The sequence below is a fragment of the Neophocaena asiaeorientalis genome, unplaced genomic scaffold (genome assembly GCF_003031525.2).
Source record: "Neophocaena asiaeorientalis asiaeorientalis breed wild unplaced genomic scaffold, Neophocaena_asiaeorientalis_V1.1 scaffold476, whole genome shotgun sequence".
Lineage (NCBI taxonomy): Eukaryota > Metazoa > Chordata > Mammalia > Artiodactyla > Phocoenidae > Neophocaena > Neophocaena asiaeorientalis.
The window spans coordinates 6,280,021-6,298,348 of record NW_020172178.1 but is presented as its reverse complement, the minus strand read 5'-3'; the positions used below and the strand labels follow the sequence as shown (position 1 = coordinate 6,298,348).

Below are 18,328 nucleotides of genomic sequence, written 5' to 3'. Positions count from 1 at the left end.
GGCCCGGGGAAGAGGCCCTCGGACTGGCTGTGGGAGGGCAATGCGGCTCTGAGCCTGGACAGGCGGCCCCTCCTTGTGCACACACGCTGGCCTGGGCCCAGGGGAGCCCCAGAGAGCCCAGCTGAGCCTCGCGAGCTCTCCATGTCCGCCAGCGAGCTTATCTGCCGACGGGACGGTCACGGCTGGGCCTCACTCAGAGCCGAAGGTGGGCCCAGGGCAGGGGTCTGGCACAACTCTCTCTCGAGGCAGCTGCCCGGGAAGAGGGGCGCACCCCCTCGCCACCTGACAGGACTCTCTCCCCGAGGCCCCGAGGCGACAGGGTTCCTGGACGGCGGGAGGCAGAAGGAGCCCGGGAGAGCCGCTCATGGAGCTGTGTGTGGGTTAAAGCCGCTCACCTCCCAACCAGCAGAACAGCCCTGTTCCTGTGTCCCAGGGTCGCTGGGAGCACTCGGTGAGACGGTGTGTCCAGAGCCTGGCCAGAAAACAGTCCCGCTGTCATGAGCCAGACTGGGGGCCCTCCTCCCGTGGCCCCCAGAGGACGGCTGGGCCAGCGCCTGGGCACACTGTGCCATGGCGCCTGCGTGATTGATAGTCAAAGGAGGCCAAAGCCTCTCCACTGGCTGGGGCCTCACTCCTGGCTCAGGGGCAGCAGTCGCCAATGCGGACAGCCAGACCCTCTCTGGCTCCAATGGGGGGCCTTGCGCGGTCTGAGAAGTGCTGGGAAGTGCCTCAGGTGGGCACCCGGGCTGCCTCTCCTGCCACGGAGGCGGGGACCTGTGCTCCTCCCTGGGGGCTGCAGGAGACTCGTGGGGCAGGGCCGAGGCCTTCCCTGCCCGCCTTGCTGGGCCCGAGTCACGGGGCGCCCCTCTGCGCAGTGGGGAGGTTAAGCTGGTGCCTCCTCCCGGCCCCGCTGACGTTCCAGGAGCCACTCAGAGCCCGTCTCCCTGGAGGAGGCCCCGGGGGGCAGCTCCTGGGCCCCCTGCCGGCAGTGCCTGAGCTGCGCCGCTCAGCGGCCCGTCCCCCCTCGCATCTGAGTCAGCCCAGCCTCGCACCCACGGCCGCCAATGCCGTGGGCCCTTCCCCCAAAAGAGGCCTCCCCGGCCGGGAGCCGCCAACAGCGAGCGAGTCGGAGCCGGGGTGTGGACGGTAAGCGTTTATTACCAAGTGCACACAGACCGCCTGGTGCGTGGATGGACCCCAACCACCAGGACGCTGGGAAGGAGCCACGTGGAAGCGGCCGCTGCTCCCGGTGGCACCTAGGAGAAAACCTGAAACCATCTAGCGAGGCGCGTGACTGACTCGGGGTGTCTTCTCTATAAACCGAAAGGAACGTACACTTAAATAGGCAAATATAAAATACAAAAAAAGGCGATAGGCCTGGTGTGCTGTGTCAGGTTGAATCTAAAAAAATCCAGGAGCTGAACTTTTTTCCTCATTTTAATATTTTATCACAGGTTAAGACTTTTAAACGAAGCACATCCTAGCTTCAGTGCGTGCTCGTGTGTGCTGGAGGCCTGGGGCGCTGGGCTCCTTGCTGTCCCCGCCTTCGGCTGGACCGGGTCTCAGGCGGCGTCGGGGGCCGAGCGACCTACGATGTGCTGATCCCACTCAGCTCCTGCCTGATGGCTGAGGGGACAGGGCGGGACAGGAGGCTCAGACGCCGCTCGCCGGCCTGCTCAGGTCCTGCCTGGGGTCTGCCCCGCTCTGTCTCCCGAGAGCCGCCCCGCTGCCCCCCAGGCCAGAGGGCAAGCAGCGCAGCGGGCTCCGGCCGACTCCGGGGTGACAGCAAAGCCCTCTGTGGGTCTCATCTGCCGCTTCTCGTGAGCTGGCAGTCCCTCGAGGATGGCACTGCCCCTTCCCCGTCAGAGGACGAACTGGTAAGGGGCAGGCAGGCAGCCCAGCTCTGGTCGGAGGACCGGCAAGCCCCCCACCCCGCCCCCAGGGGCAGCATCAGGTCGGTGACCTTGAGCAGGGCGGAGGGCTCCCACGCCCTGCTGCCCGGGCCTGGGCTCGCCCCATCCGGAGGGGGCCGGGGCTTCTCCCCACTCCTCTCCCCAGAGTCCTCCCCCAGATGTGAGCCTCTGCCCAGACAGACCCCAGGGGGCCTGCAGCCGAAGGCCAGGAGAGAGAGCTAAGGGCCGGGCCCGTCTCCAGCAGCAGGGGAACGAGGGGAGGGTTCCAGGAGACCCCCAGGGCCCACATCTCCCCCAGCCTCTCAGCCGCCCGCCCCAGAGGCTGCGTCCACCATGGCCGTGCTGTGGCAGGTGCAGAGACGGGGGCCCCCCCACACCCACTGGCTCCCTCCGTCGAGGCCTGTGCCCTCTGCTCGCTGGCTGGCTGGCAGCCCTGCTTTGGGCCCCACACCAGCCCTGGCCCTGGGGCCACACAAGCAGCCCTCCTGAGGTGGGAGTGCCCAGCATTAGAGCAGGGTTAATAGTTGGCCTCTGTCTCCTCTCTGGCTCTGCTTTCTCTTTTCACTCATTAACTCTGTATCTGCCCATCCCAGGCCTGTGGGGGGACTGGGCAAACAGGAACTGAGTGCTCTCCTCTGGGTCAAGGACGGGGTGTGGCCGTCACCCAGCCCTGGGCAGGGGTCCGGCTCTGCTGGCACCCCACACAGGTTCCCAGCCACCTCTCCTCCCTCCCATGTCTGGCGGCCCTCCGCCACCAGCGCCCAGCAGGTGGGATGGGGAGGGGTGTGGGCACCAGGCTGTGCCTCACTGCTCTGTCGGGCGGAGCCAGCCCAGCCTGAACCTTTCCTTTTCCTCTGGCTCCAGATCTGAGCCAGCGGTATCAAAGGCTCCGGTGGGGACCGAAGGACGGATGTGATTCACTGTGACGAGGCCCTGCCTCTGGAGCCACGTGCCTGCTCCCTCAGGCCCGGCCAAGCAGGCTGTGAACTAGGTCAGGCCCATAGGCAATTCTGTGGCTTCCTGGACCCCTAAACCTCTGGGCAGGCAGCGGTTGCCCCTATAACCCCAAACCCAGTGACCAGAAGCGGCAGAAGAACAAGTAATTAAGTCCACAGATGCCGACCTAAGCAGCAGATAATTCAGGGCTGCTCCGGGCTTGGGAATGCCCTCTCGGATCTTTCTCCTCGACACAGCTAATCCTGGGAAGACTCGGACTGAGGCGGCAGACCGGCAGGGCGTCCCCGTCCTTAGACAAGGCGCTTAATCTGAGTCTCAGTTTGCTCAGAGACTCGGGAGGGTGGTGTTGGCCGCTGGGAGGAAGACTGACCCCCGCCCCCACGCTGGTACAAGGCCCAGGCCTCCTGGCCCAGGACGGCCTCCCTGGCTGGACCATCCTGGACCCCTGCTTGGCCGCCCTGGGCGCAGGCAGGCCTCCGTCTTCAAGGACGCTGGGTGCACCCCGGCTCAGGGCGATGCCGGGGGTGGGGGCCCTCTACTCACCGTCGATGATCTCCTCCTTCACTTTGTGGAGCTCGCGGACCACCTCCTCGAGGATCTCCTGGTGGGAGCAGAGCCTCCGAGTGAAGGGACGGACAGCAGAGGAGAAGTGGCCTTGATCGAGAGGCAGGGGCAGCGCCACAATCCTCACCCCTGCCCATGTCACCCCGTGTTCTCGGCTCCCTCCCCAAGCTGGGGAAGGGTGTGTGAGTGGGACATGGGACACCCTCCCACGCCTGAGAAGTACTCAGGAGCCGGGGTGCCAGGAAGGGGAAGCCCCAGAGGCGGGCCGGGAGCGCCCAGAGCCTTTTCCTGGTGAGGACAGGGGCAGGGGGACCAATGCTGCGCGTGTCCCCTCCCCCACCACCGGCTCCCGACTGCTGGCAGCCGCATGTGGCCCTCTTGGGCAAGAGGGCGGGCCTGCCTGCCCACGCGGCCCCGACAAGTCCCCAGCCTCTGGCTCCTTCACAGCCTCTCCGGGAAGGACACACTCACCTGTTTCATCCGGTCTAAATCTAAGGCATCCAGGGCCACGTCGTTTACACTTCCCGCCGGCTTCATCCTGGGGAGAGGGCAGCAGGGTGCGGTCAGGTGGGCGTTGGGGCCCGGCAGGCGCCCCCGTGCTGGGAGACCGAGCGGTGCCCCGGCGCCTCCCCGCTGCGGGCCCAGCCCTGCCCTCTCCCATCGTCCTTCACACGCTTTCTGCTTCTACCTCCGGCCGCTCCTTAGCTACCTGAAAAGGACTCCAGTGCCCTGTCTCCACCTCGAGAGGGGCTCATGGATACCGCGACCATATTTCCCAACCCAAGAGTCAGGACTTGGGGTCTTCTGACTTGATAGCTCTCACACAGAAGCAGCCACGTAAGCGGACAGCGTCACATGCTGCCTCCCCTGGAAAGGGACCCCGAGAGGCTGGTCCTCAGTGAGGGTCTACGTTCCTGGCTAGACGGAGGCTTGGGGAGAACCAGTAACGATGGCATTAAATACGAGACAAAATTGCAAAAATCTTAAACACTCATCCTAAAGGCACCCACTTCCGACACAAACACGTGTCCCTGGTGTTGGTAACCGGCTCTGGTGTGTAATTACTTCAGGAAACGTCCTTGGATGTGGTTTTGCTCGCCTCAGGCAAAGGTTTCAGTTTTGGGGACTGTCCTCTGATGCTTCCGAACTAAGGTTAGCTGGTTTGAAACTTAATGTCTCTTGCACATGAATCCTTCCTGGAAAATCTTGGCAGGGAATTCCCTGGCGGTCCAGTGGTCAGGACTTGCTGCTTTCAGAGCCGGGGCCCAGGTTCACTCCCTGGTCGGAGAACTAAGATCTCACCAGTGGAAGAGAGGAGGGGAGGGAAAGACAGAAGGACGGAAGGAGGGAGGAAGGGAGGAAGGAAGGAAATCTTGGCACACGCTCGTCTAACCACCTGGCCTTTCAAAGCAGGACCATGGTGCCGAGGGTACACTTTCTGGATCCACTTTCTGTCCCCACGTGGAGAGAAAGGCAGGTTCAGGGAAATGATGTGGCTAGAGCCAGCTGCAGGGATCGTGGATGTGACAGCTGGCGGACAGACACTGACCTGGCGGACTGGCATGGCTACCAGGGGTCACTGTACAGATTAGGTCCATCTGGGGAAATCGAGGGCTGGTGTTCTCCACAGTGTAGGAGAACAAGCATGAAAGCTAAAGTGCCGGTGCCGCCGCGATGGAGAACAGTGTGGAGGGGCCTCAAAGAATTAAGAACATAATGACCACACGAGCCAGCAATCCCACCTCTGGGTACACAGCCGAAGGGAATGAAATCACCGTCCCAGGAGACAGCTGCACCCCCATGTTCACTGCAGCGTAATTCACAACTGCCATGACACGGGAACAACCCAAGGGTCCGCTGACAGATGAATGGAGACAGAAGATGTCATGTCTGTATCTGTGTGCGTGAGTGTATGTACACACACGTGTACATATGTACATCACATGGTTACATAATGGAGTATTCTGCCACAAGAAAGAAGGACACCCTGCCATTTGTGACAACATGGACATTATGCTAAGTGAAATAAGCCAGACAGAGAAAAACAAATGCTGCGTGATCTCACTTATATGTAAAATCTAGAAAAACCAAACTCAGAAACAGAGCGTAGACTCGCGGCTGCCAGGGGCTAGTGGGTGGCGGCAACTGGTGGAGGTGGTCCAAGGGCACACACTTCCGCCAATAAGATGGGTTCCCTCTTGGGGGTGTAACTTACAGCACGGTAACTATAGTTAACGACACTGTATCGTATGCTTGAAAGGAGCGAAGAAAATAGATCTGAAAGTTCTCACCACACACGTACAAAAAAAGGTAACTGTGTGGTTATGGACGAGTTAACTTACCTGATGGTGGTAACCATCTTACAAGACGTACGTATATCAAATCAGTGTGGTACATCTTGAACTTACACAACACTAGATGTCAACTGTATCTCAATAAAACTGGATTAAAAAAAACCACTGAATGCTACGTAAATAAAATTTTAGTGTCCAGTGCACAAAGCTGGGTTAAAAAAGAAAAGAAAAAGTGCTCCTGCACCCCTCCTGGATGAACTCAATAAAGAGACTCAATAAATGTGGTCCTGACTGAGTCTGTAAGTAACTTTGGGTCCTGATGTGGAAAGACGTCCGGCCTGAGATCCCTGGCTCCATCACACCCATCCTGTAGTTTCAAGTCCCTGTTCCAAGAGCAATTTTCCAGTCACCTGGACAAACTGCTTCACCTCTCTGGGCCTCGGTCCCCCCATCTGCAGACCTGGAAAGTCCCCCCGATGGTGACCCCGACAGCTTTTGTGAGCCCTGCGGCACCCGCCCCGTCTGTGAGTCTGGAGAAGCGCTCTGGCTCGGAGCCGGAGAGACCTCTAACGTGTGGGAATGCCCTAGATGACACTCCTGCCCTGTGAGGGACGCCTGGCCACTCAGAACTTGGCCGCCCGTCCTTACTCCACGACCAGGAAGCAGCTAGCTCTGCTGGGAGCTGCAGGTCAGCCCCGGCCGCCTCGCCTCCCCGGCTGCTCTGGCTCCCGCCCGGCTCCGGTCCACCTCTCGCTTCACAGCCAGAGCGAGCTGCCCAGAGAGCAACTCCATCGCGGCGCCCTTTGCTCAGAGCTCGGAGACTGGGGCCCGCACACAGAATAAAATCCACACTTCTCACCGTGCGGCTCCTTCCTGTCCCTCTAAACGTGCCTCCCTCTGCCCTCCCCACGTCCGATCACCTGCCAGCCACAGCGGCCTGCTTTCTGTTCTTTGAACTTGCCAGGCTGGTGGCAGGCTCAGGGCCTTAGCACTTACCACTCCTTTGGCCTGGAGGGCCGTGCCCACAATCTCCACGGGGCAGGCTCCCTCTCAACCGGGTCAACTCAAATGCCACCTCTGAGAGGCCCACTCGCTAAAGCACCCCCGTCCCCAGCCCCGTCCACCACGCGGCCCTCTACGTCTTCCCCAGAGCACCTCTCAGAACTCACAGTTGTCTTATTTACGGGCCTTTCCAACAGGAAAATGAGCTCCTTGCAGGCAGGGACCTGCAGGGCCCAGCTCAGAGCCTGGCTGACAAAGGCCCTCCACAAATCCTGGCTGCCGCCGAGACCCCTCATCCCTGTTCACCCGCATCTGTCATCGCCACTCCTGCTGGGCCGCCTGGAGCTCTCTCTGGTCACCTTGTTTGATCTGGCAAGACCAGGCTCAAACTCCACCTGCTCTGGGATTTGGGCTGTTCCCCTCCAATTTGTGATGGGCACTGAAGACACTTCTTAGTACGGATTCTAGAAGCCTGCAAATTCAGGCCACACTTGGCCCATAGTTACTGTGTGACTGTCTCTCGATTTTTTGGGCGACCTCAGTTTCAAACAACCCATCCTGTTATCACATCAGCTTTTGGTTTGGGAAATATGGTCAGCGTATCTCTGGGGAAAAGGCAGAGGAAGGAGAGGAGGTGGGGTGCTGGGCCAGCCCCCGGGATTTTGAGCTGCGGGATGCAGCCAGGGCTGCTGAAGATTTCCTGTGTCCAGCTGTTGTCCACACATGGTCACCCTGTGCGCGAGGGATGAAGAGACCTCCTCGTGGCGTGGGGGAGCAGTGGAGGCTCGGAGAGGTTCCCTGGCTTGCCCGGTGTCACAATTAGCGAGGCCAGAGCTGGGATTCGATCCTGGCTCCAGCTCGCTGCCTCTCTGGACAGTCACTCCCCTCCCCTGGCCTCGGGCCCTCTGTCTAGGAGAAGACAGGAAGCAGCTGGCCCGCCCTGTCCCTGACGAAGCACAGACCACCCTTTCCCAGAGCCGACTGTTAGATGACAGGACACGGGTGGGATCCGGGGTGTTAGTCATGGGCAAGGGACAAAGGAGGCCCCAGAGGCGGGGCTGTTCGGTACCTAGAGTGAGGCTGCGACTGAAGGGGGCTCTTAGCTTCGGGGCTCTTGGCCACAGACGGGGTTCTGCACGGTGGAACGGAATGGAACAGAGAGGTGAGTTGGCGCCGTCGCCCACCTGGGCCCACTGACCCGGGCGCAGGGCCAGCCTTCCCGGGGCAGCTCACCTGGACAGCAAGGAGGACACGGGCTTCTCCGCCGAGCTGCTCCGCTCCCAGGGCTTCCGGCCGGCCTCTGTCGGTTCACGTCATGGATGAAGCACCTCAGAGCTGGGAGGGCGCTCAGCGGCCCCCATCCCACAGCGTCCCGGGCAGGAGGCCCACCCGTGCTCCCCCGTCACAGCTGAGACCCGGCTCCTTATTCCAGTCCCCTTTGGCCCAGGCGGCCCTGGCAGGGTGTAGATGGCCCTGCTGTCACCCGGCATCTCCCCCACCTCAGGATATGAGCCTCTGTTCCCTCGACTCGGTTGACCTTGTGGCCTGGCTTTGAGTCCTCTCACCATGACTGGGTCTGTCCTTGGAACGTGAGCCAGCTGGTCAGGGAACCTCTTAACTACGACTTCTAGAGGCGACCTGGGACTCCAGCAGTGGGCCGAGCAGGGCACAGGAGGCCCCCCACCAGGACACTCTCAGGGCAGCCCGGGGTCCACGTTCGCTTTCAGGGGCCAGGCCCACGACCCACGTGCACCCCCTGTCCCCTGACTTCTTGGTTTCCCCCCCGACACTGCAGCTGGTTCTTTCCCAGCCTGGGCTTCAAAGTTGATCTGTCTTTCCTTTTTCTTTTTTAACTGGTGTTAAACTACATCTCACTTTACTTCAAGAGATTTGTTGAGCTGGACAGAATTCACTGACTTTGCAGGAGCAGAGAGCAGAGAGGCAGAAGGAAAAAGCCCTGGGGCAGCAGGGGGCCAACCACTCTGAGCTGAGCCTGGAGACTGTGCAGGCCGACGGGCCCACGCTGGGTCTGCAGGGCAGGTACGAGGGCTGGGACCACGTCCAGGGTCCAGGCATGCAGCCTGGAGGAAGCCATTTAAACACACTGAGCCTCAACCTCCTAGACTGGGAACAACCCATCCACTGGGATGTGAGCTGTTCACGCAGTCACTCACCAAGAACTGTGGTGGCACTGCCTGAGAAGGAGAGGGCACAGACCACAGCCTCGCAAGGGAGGCAGACGCGCCAACAGAGCCAGGACGCTAGGCCCGTGTGGGGCAGAGCCGTGCCCCAGCGAGCAGCCAGCACCTGGCAAGAGCTTCCCTCCGCTGGCTGGGGCGGGGGCGCTATTTCCCCTCCGCCTCTCCCAAGCCTGCACCGCACCATGTGCTCAGGAGCACAGGCCTGGCTCAGAGCAGACACTGAAATGTTGGACGAGTGACTGACTGCGGTGGCTTCTTCCCACCGTAGAGCCTCAAGACACTCTTCTAATCGCAACCCCCGCTCCAGAGCTCAGACTGGGGGATTTCTGCACGGGGTTCAGGACCGCCTTGTCTGGTTGACTTCCCAGTGAGCGAGACTCACTGCTAATCACTGTGACATGGGTCACAGCTGGCGCTTTGCAGGGTGCAGGAACGTGACATTTACGGGCCCCTCTTCGGAGCACGGGCCCAAGGCCGCGAACCTGAGCCCCAGGGCACGGTCTCCCACACCACTCGGTAGGTGCTGGCAGGCCGGCTGGGAGACGCGAGGCTTAGACTGGGCGGTCTTTCCTCCAGGGTGCCCCTGCTCAGGCTCGGCGTGGAGGCCGCGAAGATGGCGGGGAGCCCCCCACCAGCGCAGCCTCTCTGCTCACCGTAAGGTGAGGCAGGGGGATCAGATGGCCTTCCTGTAAGAGCCCCTCCTGTGCTAAGACCCCGTGCTGGCGCCGGCAGGGCGGTGCACCTTACCTGAGGAGTTGGGGGGCTGGCTGGCTGCTCGGGTCCCCGGAGATGGAGAGGTGCTCGGCTCTTCCTGAAATGGAAGAGAAAGGCTCTGCCGTCGGCCTGCTTAGGAAGGCCGGCTGGGTGGGGGACCTTTGGGCCAGGTCATCCAGAAAACCTCAGTTTTCCAAATTAGCCAACGAACATATATTATTTTTAGAATCAGTGAAACAACAAATACTATTCACCAATGAAAACCCCAGGTCGTGGTGGGGAGGTGGTCCACCCCACGGAAGTCAGGGAGGAGAAGGCTGCAGGGGGACGCAGTGGACGTGGCCTGGACCCTGGGCCCGGCGCTGCCCACAGACTCACTGTCCCTCACGAGGCGCTGCCACCCCTCGTCCACAGGGACCCTTCCGCAGCCCCGGGAGGAGGCTGCTTCCAGTCAGCCCTGCTGGTCGAGGCTGGGCACGGACACAGCCTGAGTCCTAGAGACCCCGGCACTTCACTTCTCTTTCACAGGAGAGGAGGAAGCGTTAAGAATTTAGAATGTAGGGGCTTCCCTGGTGGTGCAGTGGTTAGGAATCCGCCTGCCAATGCAGGGCACACGGGTTCGAGCCCTGGTCCGGGAAGATCCCACATGCCGCGGAACAACTAAGCCCGTGCGCCACAACTACTGAGGCTGCGCTCTAGAGCCCGTGTGCCACAAGAGAAGCCACCACAGTGAGAAGCCTGTGCACCGCAATGCAGAGTAGCCCCTGCTCCCACAACTAGAGAAGAAAGCCCGCGCACAGCAAAAAAGGCCCAATGCGGCCAAAAATTAAAAAGAAAAAAAGAATTCAGAATGCTCTGAAGGTTATCTTTAGCCCAACCAGGCTACGGGTTCATCAGTGTTGCTGACCAGTGGGCCAGGCGGAGCCCCGAGCCTCCGGCCGCTCGCCCGTGCGCCCCACCATCCCCCAGACACGGCCGCTGCGCGTCTCTGTCCTGCACGCCCGCTCCTCTCAGGGCTCGGGACAGATGCCGCCTGTCCTGGGAGCTCTCGCAGGGCTCAGGGCCCTGGTGCTCCGTCTCTGTCCTCAGCACTCTTCTTTGTCAGCAGTCAGTTTATTGTGTCCTCCCTTGAGCACAGAGGCCATGGTCCTATCCACCCAGGACACCGTGCCTGGCTCCCAGCGGGGCCCCACGAAGGCGGCCCGTGCGTGTCTGCTCTGCCCGTGGAATAAGTCTGTGGCGACACTTGTAATGGAGGTGAGTAATGCAGCAGTAATACAAGCTGACGTTTATTATCACACATGTTTTGGAAAGATTCTACACTCTTAGGAAAATGGCGTTTATTAAGTAATCATAATTCCTCCATTTTTCTCAAGCAAAACACATACAGCTGCTACCTGGAGCTTTTTTTTTTTTTTTTTTTTACCGTTACGCGGGCCTCTCACTGCTGTGGCTCTCCCATTGTGGAGCACAGGCTCCGGACGCGCAGGCTCAGCGGCCATGGCTCACGGGCCCAGCCGCTCCGCGGCATGTGGGATCGTCCCGGACCGGGGCACGAACCCGCGTCCCCTGCATCGGCAGGCGGACTCTCAACCGCTGCGCCACCAGGGACGCCCTACCCGGAGCTTTTGAGCGGAGACAGCCAGCCGACCTGACGAGAGGGAGCTAGCATAATGCTAACCAAAGCCAAGAGTCGCCTCCTGCCACTGCCCACGTCAACCCTGCTTCCCGTCTGGTCCATCCGAGCCTTGGGGTGAGGGCCCTCGGACGCTCACGGCCAGCTCCAGGGCCAGGACTCCAGGCTCAGCGCTCCAATCAGGACCCACCACGCCCGCTCCACCTAATGCGAGCCTGTGAGAGCCAGGACCACGACTGCTCACGCCTGGTCCCCGCGCCGAAAGCAGACCTGGCACCTATCAGACCTATCAGGAACCCCCCCACCCTGTATCTGCGCGGTGACTGAATGAACCCGGGAGTTGCTGGTCCAGGGGCAAAAGAATGTGCTAGGCGTGGGTCTCAGGACAAGTCTCCTGAGCGCTCTGGTTTAAAGAGGAATAAATGAAATTATAGAAATCAACACGTATGCGCGGGGACCAGGGCCCAGAGGAAACAGGCAAGAATGAAAGCCATTATGGGTGAAGTTAGAGTAACTGAAAAAACTCAGTAAGTTGTTTTGTGTCATCCTATTATTATTTCAAAAACAGTTAACAAGAATCCTCGCTCCCAGCGCAGGGGGCTCTGCGCCCACACCCCTGCCCCGAGGCTGCCGGCCCAGCGCCTGGGGGCTGTGTTTTCATGCCATGGAACACGTCCTTAGAGCAGTGACATAACTGGCCTGTGGCCAGCAAGTGGCAGAGCGCCCGCCTGAGCCACATCTGACTCCACATTTGGGGTGTTTTCCTTCTTTAACTAATGCTTATTTGTTTCTCATTAATTATAAACCTAGTACATGTTCGACGAAGAGGATCTGGGAAACACTGAAAAGTATAAAAAAGAAAAGCCAGGGAATTCCTGGCGGTCCAGTGGTTAGGACTCGGTGCTCTCACTGCTGAGGGCCCGGGTTCAATCCCTGGGCGGGGAACTCAGATCCCGCCAACTGCACAGCGTGGCCAAAGAAACAAAAAAGAAAAGAGAAAAAAGAAAGAAGAAAAGCCAGTCTCCAGTGTCTCCGTCCACGCGGCACCTGCTCTGGTGTGTGGAACTGCCCTAGCCCTGCCCTGGAAGAGGCTGCTCCCGGGCGGGCAGGGCCTCCTGACTGCAGGGGACCAAGGCAAACAGAACTCCCAGTGACCAGGAGGCTTCTTAAAAAAGGAAAGGAAAGGAAAGGAAAGAAAAAGGGGAGTCAAGAGGAAGAAAACTCTACCCTTGGGGTCAAAGATTCCTCCTGGGTCCCTGGGATTTGAAACACACTCTTCCTGGAGACCAGGGAGGAGGGAGGTTGGGTACCGGGGCTGGAGCTGTGATGGCGGGAACTGGCCGGCGCCTTTGGAGACCTGTAATTATTCCTGGGCTCCTGGCCAGACAGGCCTCTGCAGTTTGAGAAATTAGTGGGGAGTTAGCTGGATGAACTCCATACTCTGTGCAAGGCATGGGAACAGTGGAATATGTACGCCTGGTCCTCACAGGGCTCACGATCCAGCAGGAACGAGCGAGTCTGAACAAGCAAAAATGTGTGTGCTAAGGGCAGAGGAGGAGCATGGTGGGGAGGGGGGCCTGGGGTCCAAGCAGGAGAGAGCCTTACTAGCCTGGAGGTCGGGAGCCTGTTTCTCAGGGAGTACTGTTTACACAGAGAAGTGCAGCCGAGGAGGAGTTAGCTGCTGGGGCCGAGGGGACCGCATGTGCCAGGCGGGGGGGACCAGGGGAAGGGAGGGCCACTGGCGAGGCTGGAGCCCGGGGGTCACAGCCGGTAAGCCTCGCCCTGCTGACCGGGGTGGCACAGTACCCTGGCGCCTGGTGGTTGTAATATTTCCTCTGTCTCCTGCCACCGAGATGCAACCTGTATGCCATCTGTAGTTAAGGTCTAAGCTTAGCCGTTTCAGTAGGAGCCTATTTTTACAGGGAAAGCTTAACACAGAGGGAAAGAGTGTTAGCCACCCTAGTGACGGCGGGAGCCCGGAACCTGTGTGGATAGACTAGGCTCCAGGACCCCCTCAGGACAAGAGCCAGAGCGCTGGGTTCCTCTGCCCAGCTCACCTGCGGCTCCTGCTGGAATCCACGGACTCAAGTGAAGCCTTTCAAAAACAGGAATAATTTGAAAATAATAACTGCCCTGGTCTTCAAGCAGACACTGCCTACTGCGATTGTACTCTCCAACCCCCCGAGTCCTTTGAGATCTGTCTGCTGCCCCTCTGAGCTCCCCAGCCTCCAGGCCTTTCCCTCACGGCGCTCCCAGGCGGGTCCGGCTTCTCTGCCTCTTACCTGCCTTCCCCGTGAGGCTGCGAGCTCCAAAGCAGAGCAGTGTCTGCTAGATCCTCAGTGAGCACAGGCCTGCCACCCGGTGCAGCGGGGACGGACATGAGCGCCCACAGGCCCTGTCCCCCTGCACTACCCCCTCCTGTCCCTCTTGTCACCCCTGTCCCCCTGCCCTCCTACAAATCACCCAGCGAAGTATCTACCGCGTGTATGTCCAAACACGGTGTCCCGCAGGCCTGGTCCATTCATACCTCTGGGGGAGCCGGGGTGGGCTGGCCGTGGGGTGTGCTTACCGTTTGGCTTTCGTCTTCCTTTTTATCAGCCGGCTTGTCTGTCTGGGAGGCTGCTTTTCTCCTAACACAAGGAGGGAGAAGATACAATCAGCCCTAAAGGTTTCCACACAGAGCAGACGTTGCCTCTGTGCGGACACAGCTTGGTCCTCAGAGACTCCTTGCTGGGGTGTGACCCCTGTTTCGTGTGAAGGAGATGACTTGTCCAGGCACCCATCTTGCCCGTGGCGATGCCTGGGTGAGTGTCCGGGCCTTCTGTGCTGGCCCCAGGACCCTGGACACAAAACTGGTCTGGGTGGTGGGGTGGGGGGCACCCCATCTCTGTCTACAGCACCTGAAGGCCGAGGAGGTTGGTCCGCACCCTGTCCAGGTCCCGGGGGACCTGGGCTCGGCCGGGTGGCCGCTGTCCTCCCAGGACGCTCAAGGCCTGGCCATGAGGGGCAGGAGAGCTGCCGCCGCCACAGGTCAGCCTGGGGGCATCCTGTCTGCAGGCCGCCTGCGGGACGGAGGAGGAAGCCTTTCCCTATCACCCTAAAGCTCCCCCTACCTCAGAGCTCAGCAGCCATGTCCTCCCCGACCTGGACACCACGAAGAGCAGCACGTGCTCAGGAAGGAAAGAACCCAAGAGACGCCCTCTAGTCACGGCACGCACCTCCCCGCAGGGATGAGCCCCCTTCTCAGACACTCTGAGAACTCGCTGCTCTTTTCCGGCCTCAGCGGTGGCCTACCTCTGGCTAATTCCCAAATCTACACACATACCCCTTCCTGCTCTCCAAAGATCCGGCCCCGGGGGCTCTCAACTCGGTGAAGCCGCCAGGACACAAACAAAGCTGTCGGAGCTCACGAGGTAGCTGGCTGTCAGGAGGGAAGCTGGCCTGGTGGGGGTGAGGGCCACCGGCTGGCTGTCCCAGTCCAGGGACCGGCCACAGGGGGCTCCTTCCTCATCTTCTCATCCCACCCACCTATGGCCCTTCCCAGAAGCCCGGGACTCATCCCGGACTTCTTCCTCGTGACAGTGGGCCTGCTCACTTCTGGCTCTGCACTTTGTTTCTGGGCTGTCTGGCCCGTCTTCACTCCCAACGCTGCGTGCAAGCACCACCAGCTCCTGCCTGGCCTGCTACTGCCACCACGGCCGTGACATTCTGCTCCTACCCAGAGCCTGCGTTCAATCTTCTGAGGATACCCAGCAGACCAGGCCCCTCCAGGCCTGTGAAGATTCCCTGGGCTGAGTGTCTGTGGACACGCTCGGCATCGAGCAGCTCCCAGCGACACGGTTCCCCCGCCTGGTCCACTGCCGGGACAGGCCTCAGCAACTGAGGAGGCAGCGACTCCGCAAGGACCTTTGATCAGCTAAGCTCTGTTACTATGCCTGTTTGACAGATAAGGAAAAGAAGCTCTAATGAAAAGGAGCGAAATGGGGTCACTTGTAGAGACACGGACGGACCTAGAGACTGTCATACGGGGTGAGGTAAGTCAGAAAGAGAAAAACAAATATCGTATCTTAACACATATATGTGGAATCTAGAAAAATGGTACAGATGAACCTGTTTGCGAGGCAGAAATAGAGACAAAGACGTAGAGAACAAACGTATGGACACCAAGGGGAGAAGTGGGGGTGGGATGAATTGGGAGACTGGGATTGTCACGTATACACTAATATGTATAAAATAGATAACTAATGAGAACCTGCTGTATGGCACTGGGAACTCCACTTCGCTGTACAGTAGAAACTAACACAAAATTGTAAACAACTATAGCCCAATTTAAAAAAAAAAAAAAAAAGGGCTTTAACAAGACCCTAGCCAAAAAATAAATAAATAAATAAAAGAGACCTCAGAGAGCTGCCTGCTCCTTTCACCACGTGGGGACACAGCAAAGAGATGGCCACTTATGAACCAGGCAGCGGGCTCTCACCAGACATTGCATTTGTCAGTGCCGTAGTCTTGTACTTCTCTGGAACTGTGAGAAATAAAATTCTGTTTATAAGCCATGCATCCTGATTTTTTTTTTATAGCATTGCAAGCTGATTAAGATAGAGAATTAGCTGTCTGTACAAAGTGGAAGTAGAGATCTTCTTTAAAAAAACAAAAACAAAAACAGCCCTCGTGCGCATCTCCTCGTAGGCTCCACCCAGCACCCTGCACGCCCAGGTGGGCTTCAGAGAGCAGCGGGGCCGCCCCTTGCCGGTCGTGCAGGGTGAGTGCTCTCGGTGGGCCCGGCTCTGCCACCAGCTTCTGGCGTCTCACTGGCTCCTGGCACACCGGCCTTCTCCTGTTCTCAGAAACTTCCTCTCCGTTTGGTCTAAACCATCTAGGCCAAGCAGTCACTGGGAACGCACTGGTGTTGGACTTGGGAAAGTGTGAACACTTCCTTTTTTAAAGAATCTTCTATTTTTAAGCGAGGCCCCTCTGGAATGGACTCTAACGCACGTGCACACGAGGCTCTCCCCTCTAGCCTGCATTCTGGTCCACCTCCTCCAGGCCCTGGGCGCTCTGGGGGGGAGGGGGCGTGTCTCAGCCTCTCCAGGTAGTGTAACTCCACCCACCACACCCACTTCTGCTCTTCCCCTGCACAGAACGCTCTCCTCTGCTGCTTCGGCCCAGAGGACGCGCAGAACCTCCCCCGTGAAGCGCCCCGGCTCCCTGGAGCTGCTCTGCGCTGTCCAGCCGCAGTCGCTGGCTCACCTCTGGTCACGGCACGTGGACCCACCTGGCTGCTCCCCTCCCCCTGTGCCCTCCCTTGCTGGGCACACAGGGCCCTGGGCCGGCCCCACCGAGATGTGCCAGACCAGCTACCTGCACTCTGGGGGCCTCTGTCTCCCCCGTGTCCTCGCAGTGCCGTGTGGGTTTACCGAAGACCCGGCACAGAAAGCGCTCGCCCCGGGTTAGCCGCCATGGGGGCAGCAGGAAGAGCCTGGAGACTGAGAGAAGGCAGGAGGGGTAACGGGGGAGCAAGGCCCCCGTCGTTGCTTTTCTTGGGCAACAAGGAGCGTGCTGACAAGTGAGGCCCACTCCTGGGTCCTCTGGTGCCCGGGTGAGCCATGGCCCTGGAAACCCCATCAGGGCATTCCCGCTGCCACACCACATTTACAAGTAAGACCCAAGCTTTTGCGACCCTTCTGAGAGGGAGCTGTCTGATCTCTCCATCTGCCTGGGATTCAGTTGGGGAACAACGAAGAGCCATAGTGACAGGCTGATGGCCTTGGGCAAGCTGGAGGCACATGTGCTGGTGAGGATGGAGGCAGAGGCCACAGAGCTGAGCACGACAGGGAGGGAACTGCTGCTCCGTCCCTGAGGGGTAACGTCCTCTGGGCTCCTGCCACCTCAGCACCCCTTCTCCCGAGTCCTCTGTAAGGGCCCCCACAAGACGGGCCCCTTCATCATACGTTCACCGCTGGGAATACTTCTATTTTCCCTCGGAATTTATCTCTGAAATGATCTCCAAATTTCTCTCTGCTCAGGACAAGGCTGATACATGGCAGATGTTTCAACGAATACTTGTTAAACTGAAATGAGGAAGGATTTAGAGTTTAGAGGACTCCTTTTGGCTTGATGTCTCAGACTGACCCCTGGAGAAGGGAAAGCTCGACGAACAGTCCCCCCTGCTTGGCTGAACCCAGGGGACAGTGGGTCCTGGGGCCAGGCGAGGCTTCCCCTTTCCACTGAGGAACAGCAGCTCCTGACAGTGGCTGGGTCTGGGGGAAGCCTGAGCACTCACCTCTTGGCCAGCAGCTTGTTCATTTCTTCCATGAGGCCTCCTCCTCCACCCCCACTGCTCGCCCGGTTGGCGTCAGACTTCGAGGTCCCGCTGGGACTGGAGCCTCCGGACGCATCTTCTGGCTAAGGGGAGAGGACGGCGCGCTTCGGTCTGGTGTCCGTGGCAGGACGCCACTCGAGGGGAGACGGGGCCACGTGTGATGGCAGTGCTGGAAGAGGTCGAGGCCATCTAGTCCCCCAACCCCACCTGCTGGCGGCAGAGCTGGAGTCCAGAGAGCGACTGGGACTGGAGGGTCACGGTTGGCAGGCACGCCCCAGGTTCGCTGGCTCATGGTCAGCACCCTTGCCAAGGCCAGCGTGGCTTGAGGGGGGAGGAGGCACAGTTCTGTGTCCCAGGTGCTCCTAATCCCACAGCCACACGTACGGCCTTCTAGAAGCCCCACCTCCCAGGACGCTGCGGAAGGCTGGGAGGGCCAGCTGAGCCTGAGGGAGCTGGTGGACTTAAATGCAGGAGACCCAGGGCCTGAGTCCAAGCCGCAACTGATGACCTGCGTGCTTTGAACAAGTTGTTCGTGCCTGCGCCTCGGTCTCCTCATCTACGAGGGCAGAGATCTCCTGCCTCGCTTGTAAAGGACTAGCAGCAGGTCACGTAACTGCAGGCACCTACGGCTCTCACGCAGCCCTGTCCCAGTGGTCTCAGTAACCGGGTAACTGTGACCGAGGAGGTGGGAGGTGCCGTCTGGCTGGGGAGGGCGGCGCTGGGCT

General features: G+C 59.7%; 1 protein-coding gene across 1 annotated transcript in view; it reads right to left on the bottom strand.

Moving 5' to 3' along the window:
• Positions 1-1,138: 1,138 nt before the first annotated feature.
• The window catches only part of EVL (Enah/Vasp-like), a 78,503-nt gene continuing 61,313 nt past the window's right edge, over positions 1,139-18,328 (bottom strand). The window contains exons 7-15 of the mRNA XM_024757995.1: positions 17,811-17,825; positions 17,565-17,686; positions 13,851-13,911; positions 9,679-9,742; positions 7,964-8,030; positions 7,800-7,862; positions 3,906-3,972; positions 3,414-3,471; positions 1,139-1,626 (exon numbers count right to left, since the gene is read on the bottom strand). Coding sequence (XP_024613763.1) covers positions 1,589-1,626; positions 3,414-3,471; positions 3,906-3,972; positions 7,800-7,862; positions 7,964-8,030; positions 9,679-9,742; positions 13,851-13,911; positions 17,565-17,686; positions 17,811-17,825 — 555 coding nt within the window. The 3' untranslated portion in view covers positions 1,139-1,588. The remainder of the gene's footprint in view (positions 1,627-3,413; positions 3,472-3,905; positions 3,973-7,799; positions 7,863-7,963; positions 8,031-9,678; positions 9,743-13,850; positions 13,912-17,564; positions 17,687-17,810; positions 17,826-18,328) is intronic.